This window comes from Pelodiscus sinensis, chromosome 17, assembly GCF_049634645.1.
Source record: "Pelodiscus sinensis isolate JC-2024 chromosome 17, ASM4963464v1, whole genome shotgun sequence".
NCBI classification, from domain to species: Eukaryota; Metazoa; Chordata; order Testudines; family Trionychidae; genus Pelodiscus; species Pelodiscus sinensis.
Genome location: NC_134727.1, coordinates 3,600,200 through 3,618,006, shown reverse-complemented (window position 1 = coordinate 3,618,006; position 17,807 = coordinate 3,600,200). Strand labels below are relative to the sequence as shown.

The 17,807-nt window shown below is 42.3% G+C and overlaps 1 protein-coding gene across 4 annotated transcripts in view; it reads left to right on the top strand.

The window, feature by feature from the left end:
* Positions 1 to 16,634, top strand: part of CTNNA1 (catenin alpha 1) — a 152,898-nt gene extending 136,264 nt beyond the window's left edge. For all 4 annotated transcript variants that reach the window (XM_075900135.1, XM_075900137.1, XM_075900136.1 and 1 more), the window contains 5 exons: positions 755 to 865; positions 4,458 to 4,639; positions 5,627 to 5,732; positions 12,632 to 12,766; positions 15,417 to 16,634. In XM_075900135.1, coding sequence (XP_075756250.1) covers positions 755 to 865; positions 4,458 to 4,639; positions 5,627 to 5,732; positions 12,632 to 12,766; positions 15,417 to 15,704 — 822 coding nt within the window. In that variant the 3' untranslated portion in view covers positions 15,705 to 16,634. The remainder of the gene's footprint in view (positions 1 to 754; positions 866 to 4,457; positions 4,640 to 5,626; positions 5,733 to 12,631; positions 12,767 to 15,416) is intronic.
* Positions 16,635 to 17,807: the final 1,173 nt, after the last annotated feature.

Genomic DNA, 17,807 nt, shown 5'->3' with positions numbered 1-17,807 from the left:
ATGTGCTGCTGGACCCATCTTTATACCCATAGGGGCCTGTATCCTCTTTCTTATCTAAGATGCCAAATTGTACTGGTCTGTTTTGTGGCACCAGTTCTTACAAGCAAGTTTCAACTTAATTTACACTTGCAAGAGAGAGAGAACTAAATTGTGAGTACTAGACATTTTTTTACTGGGCGAGAGATTCCTCCCCCCGCGGACGGCTGTGTGTTCGTATCCGTATGGGTTTTAGTCAAGGGCACTCCTCTGCAGCTTCTTGGTCAGCAATTGGCGTATCTCTGTTTACAGCCATTCACGGTCACAGCAGAAGCCTGCATATCCAGGCAAGCAAAGATGGATGTTACGGGGGGTTCCTGTATGGCTACACTACGCCTCTGATACTTAACATGTTATTTGGATTCAGTGTAATTGTCTTTTTCATATAGTCCATATCTTGAGAATACTCATTTAACTTGATTCCATGTTGAGCACACATTTCAGAACCTATTTAGGACGCACATTTGGTTACAGTTAAGTAAACTAGAGGATTTGAGCAGTCAGACATATATAATCATACAAATAGCATAAACTGGAGGGAATTCTGACTTACCCTCAGTTACAAGCCAATTATTTTCTCTCCTCTTTCTACTCTGATGTTAAACAGCTGACCAGGAGGCATTTTTATTGGTTGTGGAGAGATGGATTTACTGCTGTTGATCTTGGCTCTGACTTGTGCTGAATTGTACTTTTTTCTCCCCCCCCCCCCTCCCCCCAGACTCCTGAAGAGTTGGATGACTCTGATTTTGAGACTGAAGACTTTGATGTCAGAAGCAGAACAAGTGTTCAGACTGAAGATGATCAGCTTATTGCCGGGCAAAGTGCAAGAGTAAGGAAAACATTTAAGCATTACATCTCCTCTAAGAAACAGTTTAACTTGCTCTGAAAATCCAGTTTAAATCTGTCACTTGAGTTTGGTTTAGTTCTATTTCTTTTTTGAAAATCCTAGGCCAGAAAACTGACAATCTCCATTTTCACTGCCTCAAAAGGCAGTTAAGTGAAACATTGCATTTTAAAAGCATTAGTGTCTGCTTTCTTTTGGGCATTCTGAAAGAGCAGCATCCTCTTGATACTGATAAAGTACTGTCGGCTTTCACATCACAATCTGAGATTTGTTCCCATTATTTTAGGTATGTGAATTTTTGGCCAGTAAACAAGTCCATCTGTTGCAAATTGATGTTTCTTCTCTCTGCCCCCCGGCAGTTGGAACTGCAATACTGCCACATGCTTTTAACCATTTTCTTCAAAAAGCTTTTCAGGAACTCCATTGGACTTTTAACAAAGAGTCTGCTAAAAGACAGCCGCCTCAAAAAATGTTCAAGCCAACTTCATTTCTTATGACTGTTAAAAATGAAACCACGGATGAACAATATTGAATAATTAATGTCTGAAACTATAGAAAGGGTATATTAGAGTAAAACAGCCTTTTCCATTGCATTTCTTTCCAGAGTTGCAACTTAGATCACCAGTGATTTATGCTCTTGGGATGATGCCACAAAAGTGTTTTTTTTTTTTTTTTTTAAGTTTCCTAAAACTTTGATAGCAGTTGATCTTTGTTTATCAAAATTTCACTCTACTTGGGTTTAGGATTATTTCCCTGTGTGTGTGTAAAAAAAAAAAAAAAAAAAAAAAAAAAAAAAGGTCTCCCCTTCTCTCCCACTGACCCCAAACTGAAATAAAAATGGTCAGGTATGTCTATCGTGTTTTGGGCCCAATCTGGTATCAGGTGACCGTCATTGTTTGAACTCTTTCTGTTGCTATTGGAATGGAAGCCCTACTACCCAGCTCTATAGGTTTCCTACTTTTCTTATAAGAAAGGTAGATTTGAGTTGTTGTCTTAGGTGTTGATGGGGTCTACACAACCTAATAAGCCACTTCAGCTGTCTGTTGAAAGATTCACATTTATAATGTTTGTTCTGAACTCTGGAGTAGTTGAAAATACCCAGGTGTAGCAGAGTGGATTGATTTAAATCACCAAATGGAAATTCTAGATTTTTTTTTCCATTTTTAGTTATTTTCTAAAAAATCTCTCCTTGGTTGGTATAACCATGAAAACATGTTCATTTACAACTAAATACAGCTGTTATGGTAGACCTCATGCATCTTTTTGCTGTTTGGGGGAAATGCTATAATGATATACTGATATGATATCCACTTATATGAAGTGGATTTGTAGCTTAATTTTAAGGTTCTTATTAATTGCATATTTTTAGTATTACAAAATGATGGATATATTACTTATTTACTAGATAATTATTTTCTCATGATTGTTTCATGTTTACAACTGAATGATTTATTAAAGGAGAAGAATGTTAATTGTAGTCAGTGAATTAAACTGATTATTTCAGATCAGCCTGAGAATTTTCAAATACACCTAAGTGCAAGTGACTTGAGCATAACTTCCTGCTAGTGAGTTCCACCAGTTCAGTGACAAGTATCAGAGGGGTAGTTGAGTTAGTCTGAATCTGCATAAACAACGAGAAGTCCTGTGGCACCTTATAGACTAACAGATTTATTGGAGCATGAGCTTTTGTGGGCAAAGACCCACATCATCAGATGAGGTCATAAATCTGTTAGTCTATAAGGTGCCTCAGGACTTCTCGTTGTTTATGCAGTTCAGTGACGTTATTTTTTTTCTCAAACAGCAGCAAACATGTACTATTTGAATGCTTCACCTCCAGCCCAGAAATTTTAGTTGACATGATTGATGGGTGATCATTATATGCATGTCATAGCAGCAGCAGCACCTTATTCAGCAACTGGGCATCTGCCCTGGTATTCTGGGTTGGGAATATTTGCAAGATGATGAGGTAGAGTAAGGTGACTGATTCATCACCTTCACTGCCAGCAATTTACCTTGGTTGGAGTATTTCTAGCGTCATCTTGAAATTCTCCAAATTTCAACAGCATCAGCAATACAGTAGCAATTTCTCTGCAGTATGTCCTAGGCTATGGAAGCAGTATGTTGAGCATGTCTTCTACATTTCTCTTTTGACTGACCATTTGTATTTTGTCACTTACTAGCAGAGTACGGCATAGGTAGTCCATAACAGTAGTGCAACAAGTTTATTAGCCAGTTCATCCAGATTATTCAGACAAGTCTCCTGTCATCATGAAAAAGGCGCCTTCTGAGAAGCATTTTTCATAACATTGTTTCATTCTGACAGTCAGGCCTTGCATCTTAGTTTGCACTCTTTACATTTGGGTATGTGTTGAGGTAGAGGAATTTCTTGAAAATATTTTCAAATAAGGTCCGTCTCATGACGTGCAGGCATGGCACTTTCCCCCCAGTTCTCTGGTGTTGAAATCAACGTTAGAGTCTCTGCACTGAAGCAGAGGTCCTCCTCCTTTTTCTTGGAGGCCTCCCACAACTTGCTATAAAGACACCAGAGCCTGGCTGTGCCACAATTGTTTTTCTGCATCTAAAAAGCCAGGGCTGGCATTGAGGGGTAGCAAACAGGGCATTTGTCTGGGGCTCCATGAAGCTAAGCTGCTCAGGCTTTAGCCTGGGATGGTAGGACTTTGGCTTTCTGCCCTGGGCCTTAGTCTAATGCTGAGTCTACTTGTTGGACCCCCTGAAATCTGGTCAAAGGTCCCCAAGGAGTCTTGGACTCCTGATTGAAAACTGCTGCTCTGAAGATGATTTTCCCTCCTCCTTGCAGTGTCCTGGTTTGACAGCTGTGTTTCTCCTTTCTGGTTACACACTGCTCCTTCTCCTGTCTTCCCTAAGTCTTCCAGCACCCTTGTCCCCAGAAAAACAAACAAACCAACCCTAGACTTTTGCTCATTTAATCCACATGCCTTTTGCATTGCAGTATAGAAAGCAAGGGAGGCATTTGAGAAGTTAATGGATTTCTGGTTTTCTGTATATGTATACAGAAGAAGACAGACCAAGGCCATTTACTTGAAGTGCCCAGAACTATCCAGAAGCAAAGGCTAGTAGTCACAGGGCAAATCAGTGTTTTTTTTCCATGTGTGTGACAGTAAATATATAAATATTCATAACTCGAGAACAGAGCCACTCTGAGCTTAGTGGGAAAAGCTATAAAATGGGAGTCTGAGACCACCCAGGTAGGCTCAGTGGATGATTCTGGTGAGATAGATGGTGCCTCCTGGACTCGAAGCTGGATCTCAACACCTGTGATAACTTTGCTGGTCTGTTGCTGCCAGTAGTCCAGCCCCTTGGTAGCTCCTCATGATCTCCTACTGTACTTATGTAGGAAGGTTGGTCACCAAAGTTAGATGTTTTCCCCCATTCTTTCTTTATGCAGAAGAGATGCCTTTAACTTGGATTTTAATAGAAGTGTACTATCTCTCAAGATATTTAGATAAGTAACTTAGATTGGTTATGAGTGACACTTTGTAAGAAGGCTTTTTAGAATAAACAGAGTAAGAAAATATGGAAAATTGCTTTATTTCAGGCTATCATGGCTCAACTCCCTCAAGAACAAAAAGCGAAAATTGCTGAGCAAGTAGCAAGCTTCCAGGAAGAGAAGAGTAAATTGGATGCTGAAGTATCAAAATGGGATGACAGTGGTAACGATATTATTGTACTGGCAAAACAAATGTGTATGATTATGATGGAAATGACAGACTTCACCAGGTGAGCTTCTTTCATGCGCTTACTTATACAGGTGCTAACTTAGATGCTTTTTTCCTCCCAGTGAAATATCCTGGCAAATATAACCCTCACTTCAGTGGAAATATTTGACATTCCTGTATTTTTAGAATTTCGGTTTTGAATGGAATAGTATTGTCATTATTATAATTTAAAAACTACACATCAGTGAACTTACTGAATGTCATTTTGTTTTAACTTGTCTTGTGATTTGAAATTTATCAGTAAAGGGTTTATTTAAACTAAGATTTTTCTCAGGCATTGACTCAACATTCCATGAAAACAAGATAGTCAAAGCACATATTTAACATCTGAAATAGAACCATACTAGCAGATATGCCCTGTGTTGCGCAGGTCCTTAACTCTGTTGTGAGAGTTAGATGGTGTCGGGCAACATTCTCAGAGCCCTGCCCCTCCCGAAGGTGGCCTCTGTCTTACTGGCATGGCTGCCCCCCTGTGGTCACTTTGCAGTATAACTCTTCCTTCTAGCAACACCCTCCCTTTCCAAGTTATGGAAAACCGACCTTGCTTTGTTAGGATAAGAGGAAGTTGCATGCCAAATGTGGTGGTCTTAGCTCTTACTGTTCAGAGAGTTCTTGAAGAAATGGACACTCGGACAGACTCACGGACAGACAGATGCACAAACTCTGTACAATATCTAGTAGATATAATAGTACATAGCATTGCTTGAAACAATAGGTATAAATAGCCTGATCCATGTTATGTGAAAAAAATGTGCCTTTTATAGACTTGACAATGACAATATGTGTACTCATTGACATGCAAATGAGAGCTGTTAATACACTAGAGCATCTGTGATAAGTTTCCTGTAAGCAGCTTATTTTTATTTGAGAGTCTACCTTACCTGAGTGAATACAGTACTTTTAGGTAGTCTGGAAAATGAAATGAGAAGCTACATTTTTTTTGTTTTGGAGCCTCCCTTCCAAAAAAAAAACCTGCTTTGTTTTGCAGAGGCAAAGGCCCACTAAAGAACACATCAGATGTCATTAGTGCAGCCAAGAAAATTGCAGAAGCTGGGTCAAGGATGGACAAGCTGGGCCGAGCGATTGCTGACCATGTAAGTTGTCATTCATTTTCACAAACACAATTGAGTAAGAGTTCTGTGTGGATCCACAAACACAAGAATGTTTTTGGCCGCTTACGTAGTTTTCCACAATCACTTTCTAAATACAGCTTTTGTGACCTTGTTCCTCCCAGCTTCTTTGGTGTCCCATCAACATAAACCCTTGAACACACACAGCAAAAATACTTTAGCAGCTCGGTGTTTTAAATCAAGCACCTGTTGTTTCTTACATTTTTGCAAAAGAATAGAACTTTAGCTATCCCAAGTGTTTTGCAAAGCAGCAATGTGACTCTGTAGGCACCAGGGTAATCATTATGCCTTTCCCATTGGCAAGAGGACGATCACTGCAAACGGTTAATTAGGTGTAGCTTGATCAGTGACATAATGAACCAAGTGCTTATGTTATCACAAAAGGTATTGATACTACAGTAACAATCACAATAGGACAAAAATCTATCTTATGCAAGAAATTTAACTTGGTGAAAAACATGATCAAATAAATACAGATGATATGTGTACTCATTGACATGCAAATGAGAGCTGTTAATACACTAGAGCATCTGTGATTCCCTATTCCCCTTTAGTTTTAAAACTGGTTTGTGTCAAGCAAAAAGTGGCTTGAGTCTTAATCCATACCCAAATTTGTGATTTAAAGAAATCATGTGGTTTTCATGAGTCAGATCTCCTGAGAGGTCCTGAAATATACAAGTAGCTGAGGTTTGAGGTATGAGAGTAACAAAGCTTTACTTTTTTGCACAGCTATAGGTAGGGTTTTTGGTCTACCTTTCTGAATGCAGTTTCACAGAATGTGATTAAAAACTGAGACAGATGCTTTAACTTAAAACAGGAATTGACTCTTAAAACTAGTGCAGATGTTCTAATTGTTTCATCCAGTTTCTAGAGACAGTTGCTGTGATATGAATTTATTAGTTTTACTGAATGTTTCATGTTAGTAAGCTGACATTAGCTCCCTGGGATAGGGTGGAAAGGCTGGTTGAAATTATTTTCCCCCCAGCTTGCTAGGGAGTGAAGTCAGGTTTTAAGATGCAAGGAGATGCTCTGCTTGTCTGAGAAAGTGGTAAGATTTCATAATTAGCTTGCTTTCTGAAGTCTACAGTGAACTCTGTTAGCAGAACTCTTCTATTGCTACAAATTAAGTGTTCCCCAGACATTCTGCAGATGGGAAGCCTTCGTGTTCTCACAGTAGACAACAAAACTTGGTCAATGGGTGTATTTTGGTTTACTTTTATTGGAAAAGTTATTTTTCGAATTTACAGGTAGTATGGGGAGACCAGCAGAAGGCAGTGGCATAGTGACAATTTCAAACCCAATTCTTCTAAAGCTTTCAGCTTGTATGTACTCATTGGGTCTGTTTACATGCTCTTAGGCCAGGGGCAGGGAGCCTGTTTTGGGTCGGGGGCTGCTGACTCATAGAAGAATCAGTTGGGGACCACACACAAGTGAGAGGCAAAAACAAAAGCCAAACCCTCCCTGATGTGGCCCCCGACTGAGGAGAGACACTGCCCACATTCCCCTTGCACACCAGAGCCTAGGGGGGCCCAGGCTAGTAGATTCTGTGTGCTTCAGCCCTGTGGTCGGGGGGGAGGCTGGAGCACCAACGCTGGCTTCCCAATGCTGCGGGCAGGCATGGGCCTCGGGGGCCAGATCCAAGCCAGCTGGGGGCTGCATGCAGCCCCTGGGCCTGAGGTTCCCCACCAATATCTGAGGCCTTTGCTACTTAGGGCAGCCAGTGGGGTACGTGTAGCTACGCATAGCAGGGAGGGTCTTCCGGAGCAGGGCACTCTGCTCTAGTTGCCTAAGCCACGCCTCAGTCAATGCTGCTGTTTATCCCAGAGGTGCCTGGTGTGCAGTGGCTGTGCTCTGCAAGCCACCAGAACTGTAAATGTACCTGCACAAACAGGCGCAGCAATCTGTGAACGTAAAACCATTTGACAGTTCCAGAAGTCTTGCAGTTCAGTCATTTCCGTGGAGTGCAATGCCTTGGTATGCCCAGAGCAGGAACCCAACGAAGGGGTGCACTGTCACCGTGATGTTAGCCACATGGCTCTGGTTGACTTGTGCCCCTCGTGTTAGTGCATCAGGAAATCCTAACTCTTGCTGTCAGATAGTTTGATAGCTTGCATGGCCTCAGAGGACATGTGCTATTATCTGAGGTATTTCAAGTCAGCTAACGTGTCTAGCTGTCAACCTTCAGATTTTTCCCAAAGGTGTTTCATCTTTCACTCAAAATATCAGGATTTTTTTTTTGAATGGCGGAAAATATTAATAAGTTGCAAATACCTCAAGAAATGGAAATGATTGTGGCACTGTGGAGGTTCTCATAAAATTCGTTCTCCTGTGTGCATGAGAACACTTACAAAGCGCTCAGACAATATTTCTGTTGCTTCAATCTTGGATAGTTGTAAGAGATGCATCATTTGCCAATTTGTGAAATCCCAGTGAACCAGCAGAGAAAGCTTATGCGTTTCCTCAGCTTCCAATAAAGTAAGTATTGGCAGCCTCTCCTAGCACCCGGACTCTAGGTAGGATTTTGACTATGCCCAGTGTCTCTCAATGTAAGGCTGCTTTTTGGAAGCTGTGTTCTGATGCAGGTTTAGTGCTTTCTCATTTGATCGTGACACACATCTTCATATTGGTGCACATAACAAAATTCATTCTGCACATGGATGCTCAATGGCGGGGATGAGGCTGAAGGGTTCAAAGTATGGGAGGAGGTTCAGGGCTATGGCTGAGGAGGGGGTGCCTGGGGTACAGGAGGAGAGTCCAGGCTGAGGCCAAGGGGTTTGGAGTGCCAGAGCTGGCTTGGGACATTGGGGGTGTGTGTGAGATCTGGGCAGAAGTTAGTGCAGGAGGGGCCTCAGAGTTGGGGTGTGGGGTTTGGAGGTGGGACGGGATTGGGGCTGCAATTCCCAGCAAAAGGTAGCTGCCAGGACAGAGCTTCCCAGGGCATGCAGTGATGTGGCTCCACCCACTGGGGAAGGAATGGCAGTGCATGGAGGTGTCGCGCTCCCCCCACCCCTCCCCGGTGTCAGGAAGGGCTGGCTCAGAACATGGTGACTTGAGGGCTGCAGCCCCTAAAACTCGTGTGTTAATCTGACCCCCCTGCGAGGGCTGGACAAGTGCATCTTTCCTGGAGGGGGGGGTCTTTCCCTATGTGTGGCAGCCCCAAGCACCTGCGTGGGGCTTATAAGGCAGCTGCATGGCCACACAGCATTGTGACTTTCCTGACCTTACACGTAGGAGGGTCAGTTTGTCCCGTATTGTGTTCGGGGAGTGAGTTTACACCATAGCTTGTATTGGGATGTTATGGGACGATCCTGCTGCGGTGTGTATGTGTATGTGAATGCATCGTGCCTAGGAACGTTTGTGTTTTTGCAGTGCCAGCACTGTCCCTACTAAGTTCACTTATCAGACAGTGAACCTGCAAGCAGACATCTGCCTTGTACAAGGGCTGGACTTGCTCATAGTCTGACTTTCGCTAACTTTGCTTTATATCGGCAGGGCCTGCCTTTTGATCATTGTAGTTCAGGCCTTAGGCCTTGGACGAAGCCCCATGTTTCTGGCTCTATTACAAGTGCGTAGCTATCTGCCTTCCAGGGCTTTGTGTTGAGTGCTATAAAAGTGCTAAAAGTTCTGGAAGATGCAGCTCTTTAGCAGTGTTCCCTCTAATCTTTCCCATGCCTGTGCAGAATGAATTTTGTTACATGCGCCAATGTGAAGGTGAGGTGTGGGGCAGAGAGGTGTAGCGTGTGGGAAGGGGCTCAGTGCTGGGGCAGAGGTTGGGGTGCAGAGGGATGAGGGCTCTGGCTGGAGAGCTGTGTGCTCTGGATGATGTGTTCAGGACTGGGGTCTTTGAGGTGTGGTCTCCCCTAGGGCTGGGGCAAGCAAAGAGGACTCCACCCCCACCCCCATAGCAGTCTTGGCGTGTGGCCAACAGAGGCACCTCTCCTGCCACACCTCTGAGCACCTACCCAGCTCTTGATAGGTCCTTAGGTGACTGCATCCCAACTTGAATCACTTAGCACGGAAGAGTAGTGCAGACACGGGGTCCCGTAGCGCAGCATGAGGGATTGGGGGGGGGGGGGCCCTCGCCTGGCAGCAGCAGCAGGGGTTGGCCCTTTCTCAGTCACCACAGCAGTGGGAGCTGGAGCAGCCTGATCCACCCCATCCTACCAGCCCATTCATCTCACTTCTCCATGGTGGTGGGCAGCAGAAGCGGAATAATGCGGGATGGGAGGGGGTAGCAGGGTGGAGCAGACTGGACTGCCAGGTCACTCCAGTGTGAAGGGGCAACTCCTGCTGCTGCTGCGCCAGGCCTCTGGCCCCAGGTAATCCCATGGATCCCATCCAGAGGATGGTTGGACCAACCGTCGTGGGGCTCCCAAAGGTACAGGGCCTGGGGTGGCTGCCCTGAACCGTCCGTAGATGGGACTGCTCTGGAGACGCCTGTTGATGTTGGGCTTAATCACTCTTGGCTTCAGTATTGCATGGCTCATTTTAATGTTGGTATTTCATAACGAGTGCTCTTATCCAGCAACGTTAGCATCCCTTCAGAGTATACTGATAAATATGCTGAACTCCGGCAATAGTGCTGAAATCTGTAATCTTTCCTCTTAACCTTTTGCCATGTTGAAAGGGGACTGTTTACTCTTTCTTTTGTGTCCCTTTGTGCAGTTGTAATGTTGATTTCTCACCCTGGGCCATGGTTCTCTTATCAACCTCTTTTGAGAGGCTTTTTGAAATTCCAGGTAGTCAACCAGTTCTCCTTTGGCCACAATTTCTTGACCTATCCAGAGAACTCTAATAGATGAGAGACCCTTTGGCCAACTGGCGTGGCTTTCACAATCAACTGTCCCTTTTAAAGCTAGCTCTAGAAGATGCTGGATTCGTCTTCCTATGCAATAGGTGATTTTAGTGGGCTTGTGCACACATGCTCTTGATCTTCACTGTGCAGAGCATACTGTGATCCGTGGCTGCTACTCGAATGGACGCCATTTTTGTTACGAGAGTGAGGCGGAGAAACTCGGCGGCACTTGACTCTTTAAGGTAGGGATGGGCAATAAGTGGCCCGAAGGCCAGCTGCAGTTCTCCAGAGTTAGTTCCTGGCAGGCCCCGAGACGGTTGATTTACCTGCACAACCATTGCTGGCCAATGAGGGCTGCAGGAAGCAGTGGCCTGGCCCAGCCCATGGTGCTTCCCACAGCTCCCATTGGCCGGGCATGGCAACCTAAAAGAGCTGTGAGCAGCTGTAAATAAAATGCATGGCGGCCTGTCAGGGCTATCCTGGCAAACCGCATCCAGGCTGCTTATTGTCCACCTCTGCTTTAAGGCCGTCGGCTTGTTCCCACCTAGCTGTCTCTGGAGTGTGCTCTCCATCCGCTCTGTCTCCACCGTGCACCACAAGGGCTGAACAAATGGGCTTCTCCATGCAGCACTGTGCCCAGGCCTCTGTCTGTCACCCAGCTAAAAAAGGTGGCATCGAGTTGCCAGGCTGATAGGAGGCTTGAGGTGGTCAAGACCACATCTCTTCAGTTGAAGATATTGCGTAAGAGGAGCAACACAATTTATTTTAAAATGGAGGAGGCACAAAGACACTATTCTTGATTAAGAGCAGGGATGTTAAGGACTAGTCGACTATCCGATAAGCAAATGCTTATCCGATAGTCAACTGGTCACTCTTTTTCCCCACCCCACCTTGCTGCTTCCATCTGATAGATGGAGTGGCAGGTACTTCAAAGTGGCAGTGCCACAGGGAGCCCAGGGTCAGCTGGCGTCCCCAGCTGATCCCAGGCTCCATGCAGTGCTGCCCCTTTGAAATGCTGTGGCAATGTTTCAAAGGGGCAGTGCTGCCCTATTGACTAATTGAGTAGTCGATGCAAAAATGCATCGACTGTTTGCTTAGTGAAATAACTGATACTTAACATCCTTGATTAAGAGTTGCGAATAAGTCCTATTGTGAGATCCTGGGATGCAAAAGTGCTGAATCGGTGCTTCACAAATATATGATTTTATATAAATATAAATATATATTATAATCAACTCATAGAGCTAGAAGGGACCTTGAGAGGTCAAGTCCAGTCTCCTGCCCTCACAGCAGGACCAAGTTCCATCCCTGTCAGATTTGCCCCAGATCCCTAAACGGTCCCCTCAGGGATTGAACTCACAACCCTGGGTGTTTAGCAGGCCAATGCTCAAACCACCGAGCTCTCCGTCTGCCCATATATAGCTTCAGTCTCCATATAGTGCACAAATACTATGTGTAACCCCAACAGGTGTAGAAAGACCAGGGAATTTGCCCAAGATCGCTCTGCAAAGCCATTGGCAGAGCAGATGAGACTCTGAAAGTCCTATTTCCCATTGCTGCCTTTTGAGACCAGATTTTGATTGCACAATTACCCTAACCCTTGCACATCAATGAGTCTGCTCATCCTAGACTCTTAATATTTAGCAGATTCTTATGTTTAATGACTTCTAAATGCAAATTTTGTTGCTTGTTAATCTATGCTTATATAAGGGTTTTGAACTCAAATGCAAGAAATTCTTCAGAATTATCATTTGCCTTACAGTGCTAGAAGTATTCTGTGGAGTTAGTGATATGTCAGAAATGTTGTACAGATTACAAATGTGTATTCCATTTTTAATATGCTCACTTGTTACTGCACTGTTTGTTCACCTTTTTCATACTGCTTTGTCCATGAAAATACATGGCTGGATGTCTATAAATGGATAAATTGAGTGTATTCTTCATGCTAGATACCTAACTGACCAAGTTAAAGTTTCTTTTGTATTTACTGGTGTCAGGGTAAGTTAGCTTACAAAACAACAGTATTTCTGCTTTCTAAAATTCTGAAGCAACAATTTTCTATTTTTAGTGCCCAGATTCTGCCTGCAAACAAGACCTTCTAGCCTACCTACAGCGTATTGCTTTATACTGCCATCAACTGAACATCTGTAGCAAAGTAAAGGCAGAAGTTCAAAACCTTGGAGGAGAATTGGTAGTCTCTGGGGTATGTAAGATCTGATCTTTCCATTCCTTGTTTTTTCTTTTTAGGTTGAACAGTTTTCCCAGTTTAAGGTTTTGTGTTAAGGCTTATAGACAGAATGAAAGACTCATGGGTTGATGTCCAGACTTTAAACTCTTGTAAAGTTTATAACTGATTCTACTTTGAGGCAGAATCAGTATCTTAATCTTCAAACTGTTGTTCAGCTTTCATTACTAGAAAATAACCCTCAGCAAGAAGTTTCACTGTAATTTTGTAATGATCTACCATGGACTACAGTGGGGTCTTGTAATTATCTAGGGGTATTTATTTCAAAATAGTGATGCCTCTAAGTTAAACTTGTTTTAGTTGCTTTACTGTTTGGTGACAGCTGAAAGCTTCTGCAGGGCCAACCTCATTCTTTACCTTGGCCATCAGTTTAGCAAATGCATTCTTGTCTTCGTTCTACTTCAGATTTTTTCTGAGACGAGTCTGCATTCTGTGGATTACATGGGCAAGAAACAGCTAAACTTATGAATTCTTTGGTCTACTCTAACCTGTTTACCATTGTAACTTATATTCTAATTGGGTGAAAGCAGTAATGATGCTGAGAAAATAATTCAGGATTTAGTCTCTAAGGAGCGACGGAAGGAATTAATAAATCAGTACTAGCAGTTGAACCATTAGAAATAAATTTAAAATCTCATGTTTCTTAGGTTTCTAGTATATGAACACATCCTTGTAGAGTTTCTCAGTGGTGCAAGTCTCTTGTACAATTTCTCACTTTACTGCTTTTTGCACTGACAAGTGACTGCTCGAGGAATCTAGAAAAATGAGTGCTGCATAATAGCTGAGCAAAATGGGAAACTGTTCTGGCAATGTGACATACCTTTATGTAATGTTAGCACCTTTATGCCAGAGAGACTTCTCTGCCACCCTCCTGCTACTGGCAGCAGGACATGCTCAAACTGCCAGAAGTCAGAAACTGAAAGATGAGATGCAGGAGAACATGTGTTGCTGTGTATTTGCAGTGTGTGCCTGGAATCTGTGAGGCTGAAGGCATTGTGGTATGTCATTATACGGAAATGTGCTTGAGGGTTTTACTGTGATTATAAAATGCCTTTTTAATTTACATATCTTTCAGCCATAAATTAGTTTATATCAGGAGGCTAGCATCTTCACTACAGTCTCCTTATTTTTATTGTCTTCATTGAATAAGAACATGAATAAAAGTTCCCTTTTTTGGAGGGGGGGCCTCTAGCAGATTATTGGATGAAAATTTGTGATGTCCAAGATATTATGCACTCTGTCTTTAGAAGTAAATATTAACAATTTGGACTGTGACCTAAAAACACAAACACACACTCATGCTCTCTCTCTCTCTCACTCACACATGTGCACAAAACATTCCATAATACTCATTTGGCAAAGCATTGCTGGACTTTGGCAAAGAGAACCAGGCAGGCGCATTTAGGTTTTTAGCTTTTCCCCTCCCACTTTTTTTGCATATACTGCTTTCTTCACAGGTGAGAGAAATTCTGTAAAGAGCGGTGAAGATAAAAAATTTTTTTTTTCAAATTGACTGGCAGGTGAAGAATTATTTTTCCTTGATGCACACAGCCTTCAGGCCCTTGATCGTGCTCAGACATTTGCCTAGCTTCTTTGATGGCTCAGCTCTCGTCAACTCGCTGTCTGTTTTCTCGTTGCATGTTTGCATGCTCTTCCTTCTGCCCTGCTTGCCATAAATGCAGTTCCTTCTGACTGCCCCTTCCTTTCGACTTCGTTTTAAAAAGGGCCTTCGGATGAGCAACAGGGAAGCTGAGCTCCTTTCATCTCCTTAAGTTCACCACCTTCTCCCTCCCCCATAATAAAAAATGCTGGATAAATAAACTACATCTAGGAGTCCAAGGGCAGCCTCTGTTACCACTAACATGAGGATACATCCAGCCAAAACTTGAGCTCCTAGCACGTAACCCTTCGTGCCATACCCATCTGAGCTACAGCATTGCTTGCGGGTATTGGAAATCTCTGTGAACCGTACCCCATATGAAAGAGGACAGCTGACGTCTGCTCAGTTTTTTGTGCAAATTGAGTCTGACCCTGGCTCACCTCTACACTGGCAACTTGGCAGGAACTAAAATTCAGTCTCCCAGAGTATATTTTTAGCTTTCAGCTTTTCTTTACTCTAAAGAACTTTGTTTTCTGTAATGCAGCTTTCCTCACTTTAATCTTGCTTGCATGGACTATAGCACCTTTCTCTTAATCTGATGTAAGAGGCCAATGGGACTTAAATATTTCAGTCGGCGATTGAGCTATTATCGTATCTACAATATACTTCACTGAAGTGGAAGCTGCTGTTGTAGAGCAGCCACAGGACTGACAGCCAACAGACAAATACATAAATTGTCATAAATATGAAAAAAGCACCCAAGTGCACAGAAACATTGCTCAGCAGCATGAGGCAGTTTCTCATCACCGAGAGTTAGGAAACATAGCTTCAGTTTTGCAAATCCCGCTGGGGGTTTCTTTGACAAGCAGATGAATTACCTTAAATATTCTAAAATGTCTGGAGCCACAAAGCTTCGGAAAGCCCTTCCATTTGCTTGCTTCCTGCGGTGCATAGCAGGTCATGGGCATTGCCAGTTGCAGATGATGATGATTGTGATGTCTGTTGTAGGTGGACAGTGCGATGTCTCTGATCCAGGCTGCAAAGAACCTGATGAATGCAGTTGTGCAAACTGTGAAGGCTTCCTACGTGGCATCTACTAAATACCAGAAGTCCCAAGGAATGGCTTCCTTGAACCTTCCCGCTGTGTCTTGGAAAATGAAGGCTCCAGAGAAGAAACCTCTGGTGAAGAGGGAGAAACAGGATGAAACACAAACCAAGATCAAAAGAGCATCCCAGAAGAAACATGTTAATCCTGTGCAGGCTCTCAGCGAGTTCAAGGCGATGGAGAGTATTTGAAGAGAAGTTTTTCCTTCAGTCCACTACTGCTACTTCCAGAACTTTGCTTTTAATATTCTAAGTATTTCAGAAGTTTACTATTCATTAAAATGTATTGACTTAATATAATTTTGATAACTTTGTTTAGATTACATGGGGAAATACTCAGATTTATAAATCCTACCAATACAACCTCAGTCTGCAAATGTTTTAATGTTAGGTTGCTTTTAGACTTTGGGGCATATTTCTAGGTGACAGTTATTTTATATAACCCTGCTAAACTAAAATATATCCTATAACCAAAGAATCTGACAGTAACACTAATCATTAACCTTAGTAGTTGGATCATGTTAAGCCTTTCAATAACTGCAGTTTTACATTTTGATCAAGAGGGAAACATCACTCAAAAGGAGTTCTTACTGATGGATGCATTAGTATATTCACATGTGGTGTGTGTGGGGCGAAGCTTTGTGTGTTAAACTGAGAATGGCAGGTGCTATCTATGCTTGTTATCTGAAAAGGCAGCAGTGGTAAAACATCTAGGAAAATAATACACTGTAGCACACTTTTCTAACCTGAGTGGGTTTGATTTTTCTTTTTTAATTTGGAGTAGAGCTTTTTATTGCATTTGTTTTAAATTTGCTGTTTTCTAAGACACGACTTGAGCTGTGGGTATTACAGCTATTTGACAGAAATTGGTGAGTCATGTCCATTAGAGCATCTTGAGGGTAACGTTTTTTCTGGTTACTTTGCAATAGGCCTTTTGTTGAGGGGTTTTCATGTACATCTCTCCAGGAGGAGAACCCATAAGAAATTTACTAAAACACAGAATGCATCATGGAAGAAACTGATTACTTTTTTTTTATGACACAAAATGAGAATTTTAATGCTTGGTTACAAATTACTAATGTATTTTGCCGCAGGACACTAATAAAGTTGCTTTATCAGCTGGTGCGTTGTCGTGTTATAAATTTAGCATTTTCTCCCCCAGCATTCAAATGCAAATTCATCATTGTACTCATTTTTGATAATTGCTATGCATCCTGCCTTGGGCTTGCAAAGAAATCCGGCAAATAGTATTTGTTCAAGCTGCAATTTAGACTTTACGTTATTTGTGATAACTTTAGCTACAAGGTATAATTTTGCTGTCTTATTTAAATTTTATGAATTTGTTTTTTGAAAAAGTTAGTGAATCTTTAACACATACCTTTAAAAAAGGAAAATGACCTGTTCTAGTTTTAAGCATTTTGATCATTAAATTTTGCAGAGCCAGTCACAGCTGTGTAGGAAGGTATGGCTTGCTTTTTCCCTTGGTCAGCTTAACAATTTACTAAACTTTTAAAAAATAAATCAGACTTAACATATTCAAGGTATTGCTCCAACAGTAAATAAATGCTGACCAGGAATAAACATTTACATCACGCATGTCCTGTTCAGTATAAGTGATGTACTGTATGTATAACATAATCATTTTCATTCTACCCTACAGTTGTGCTGCATTTATACATACTGTAGATAAAATGGATCTGTTTTTAAAAGATGGTCGTGTGTCAAAGGTGCTGACATTGAAAGGTTAAAGAGCTAGTTTCTTGCCCACAGTGTTGGAAAAGTCACTTTTTCCCCCCCTAGGGTTAACGTAATATTATTTTAAGTAACCTGCCCATGGCTTCACTAATTCACCAAAATAGGCATATTAGCTTAGTTTTTAAAAATCCCATTTAACCCCCCCCCCCACTTTACTATTTTAGATGTGTAGCAAAATTAATCTTTATTTTTATTTAAAAGTTGGCTATCTATTGCATTTTGTGTGCAAAACTTCTGTCATTAAAGCTAGCAACAAATTAAAATATAGTCACAATTGATTTAAATGTAATTTTAAAATCCAGCTCAAATGCCTCAAAGCCAAATTTGGCAAGAGATTGCGAACTAGTCCTTTGTATGGAGAATCAAAGCAAGCTAGAGTGGTTTCGGGGTTACACCTTGCAAGGAGGCAGGGATTTCTCGCGCAAAGGATGGAGGAGAGAACTCAAGTTACTGGAGTTAGCTTGGAGGTGACTTGAGAGTGGAAGCCAGGGCTATGAAAACTGGAGGGGCATTCAGAATGGGATAAGGATCTGTGAATGC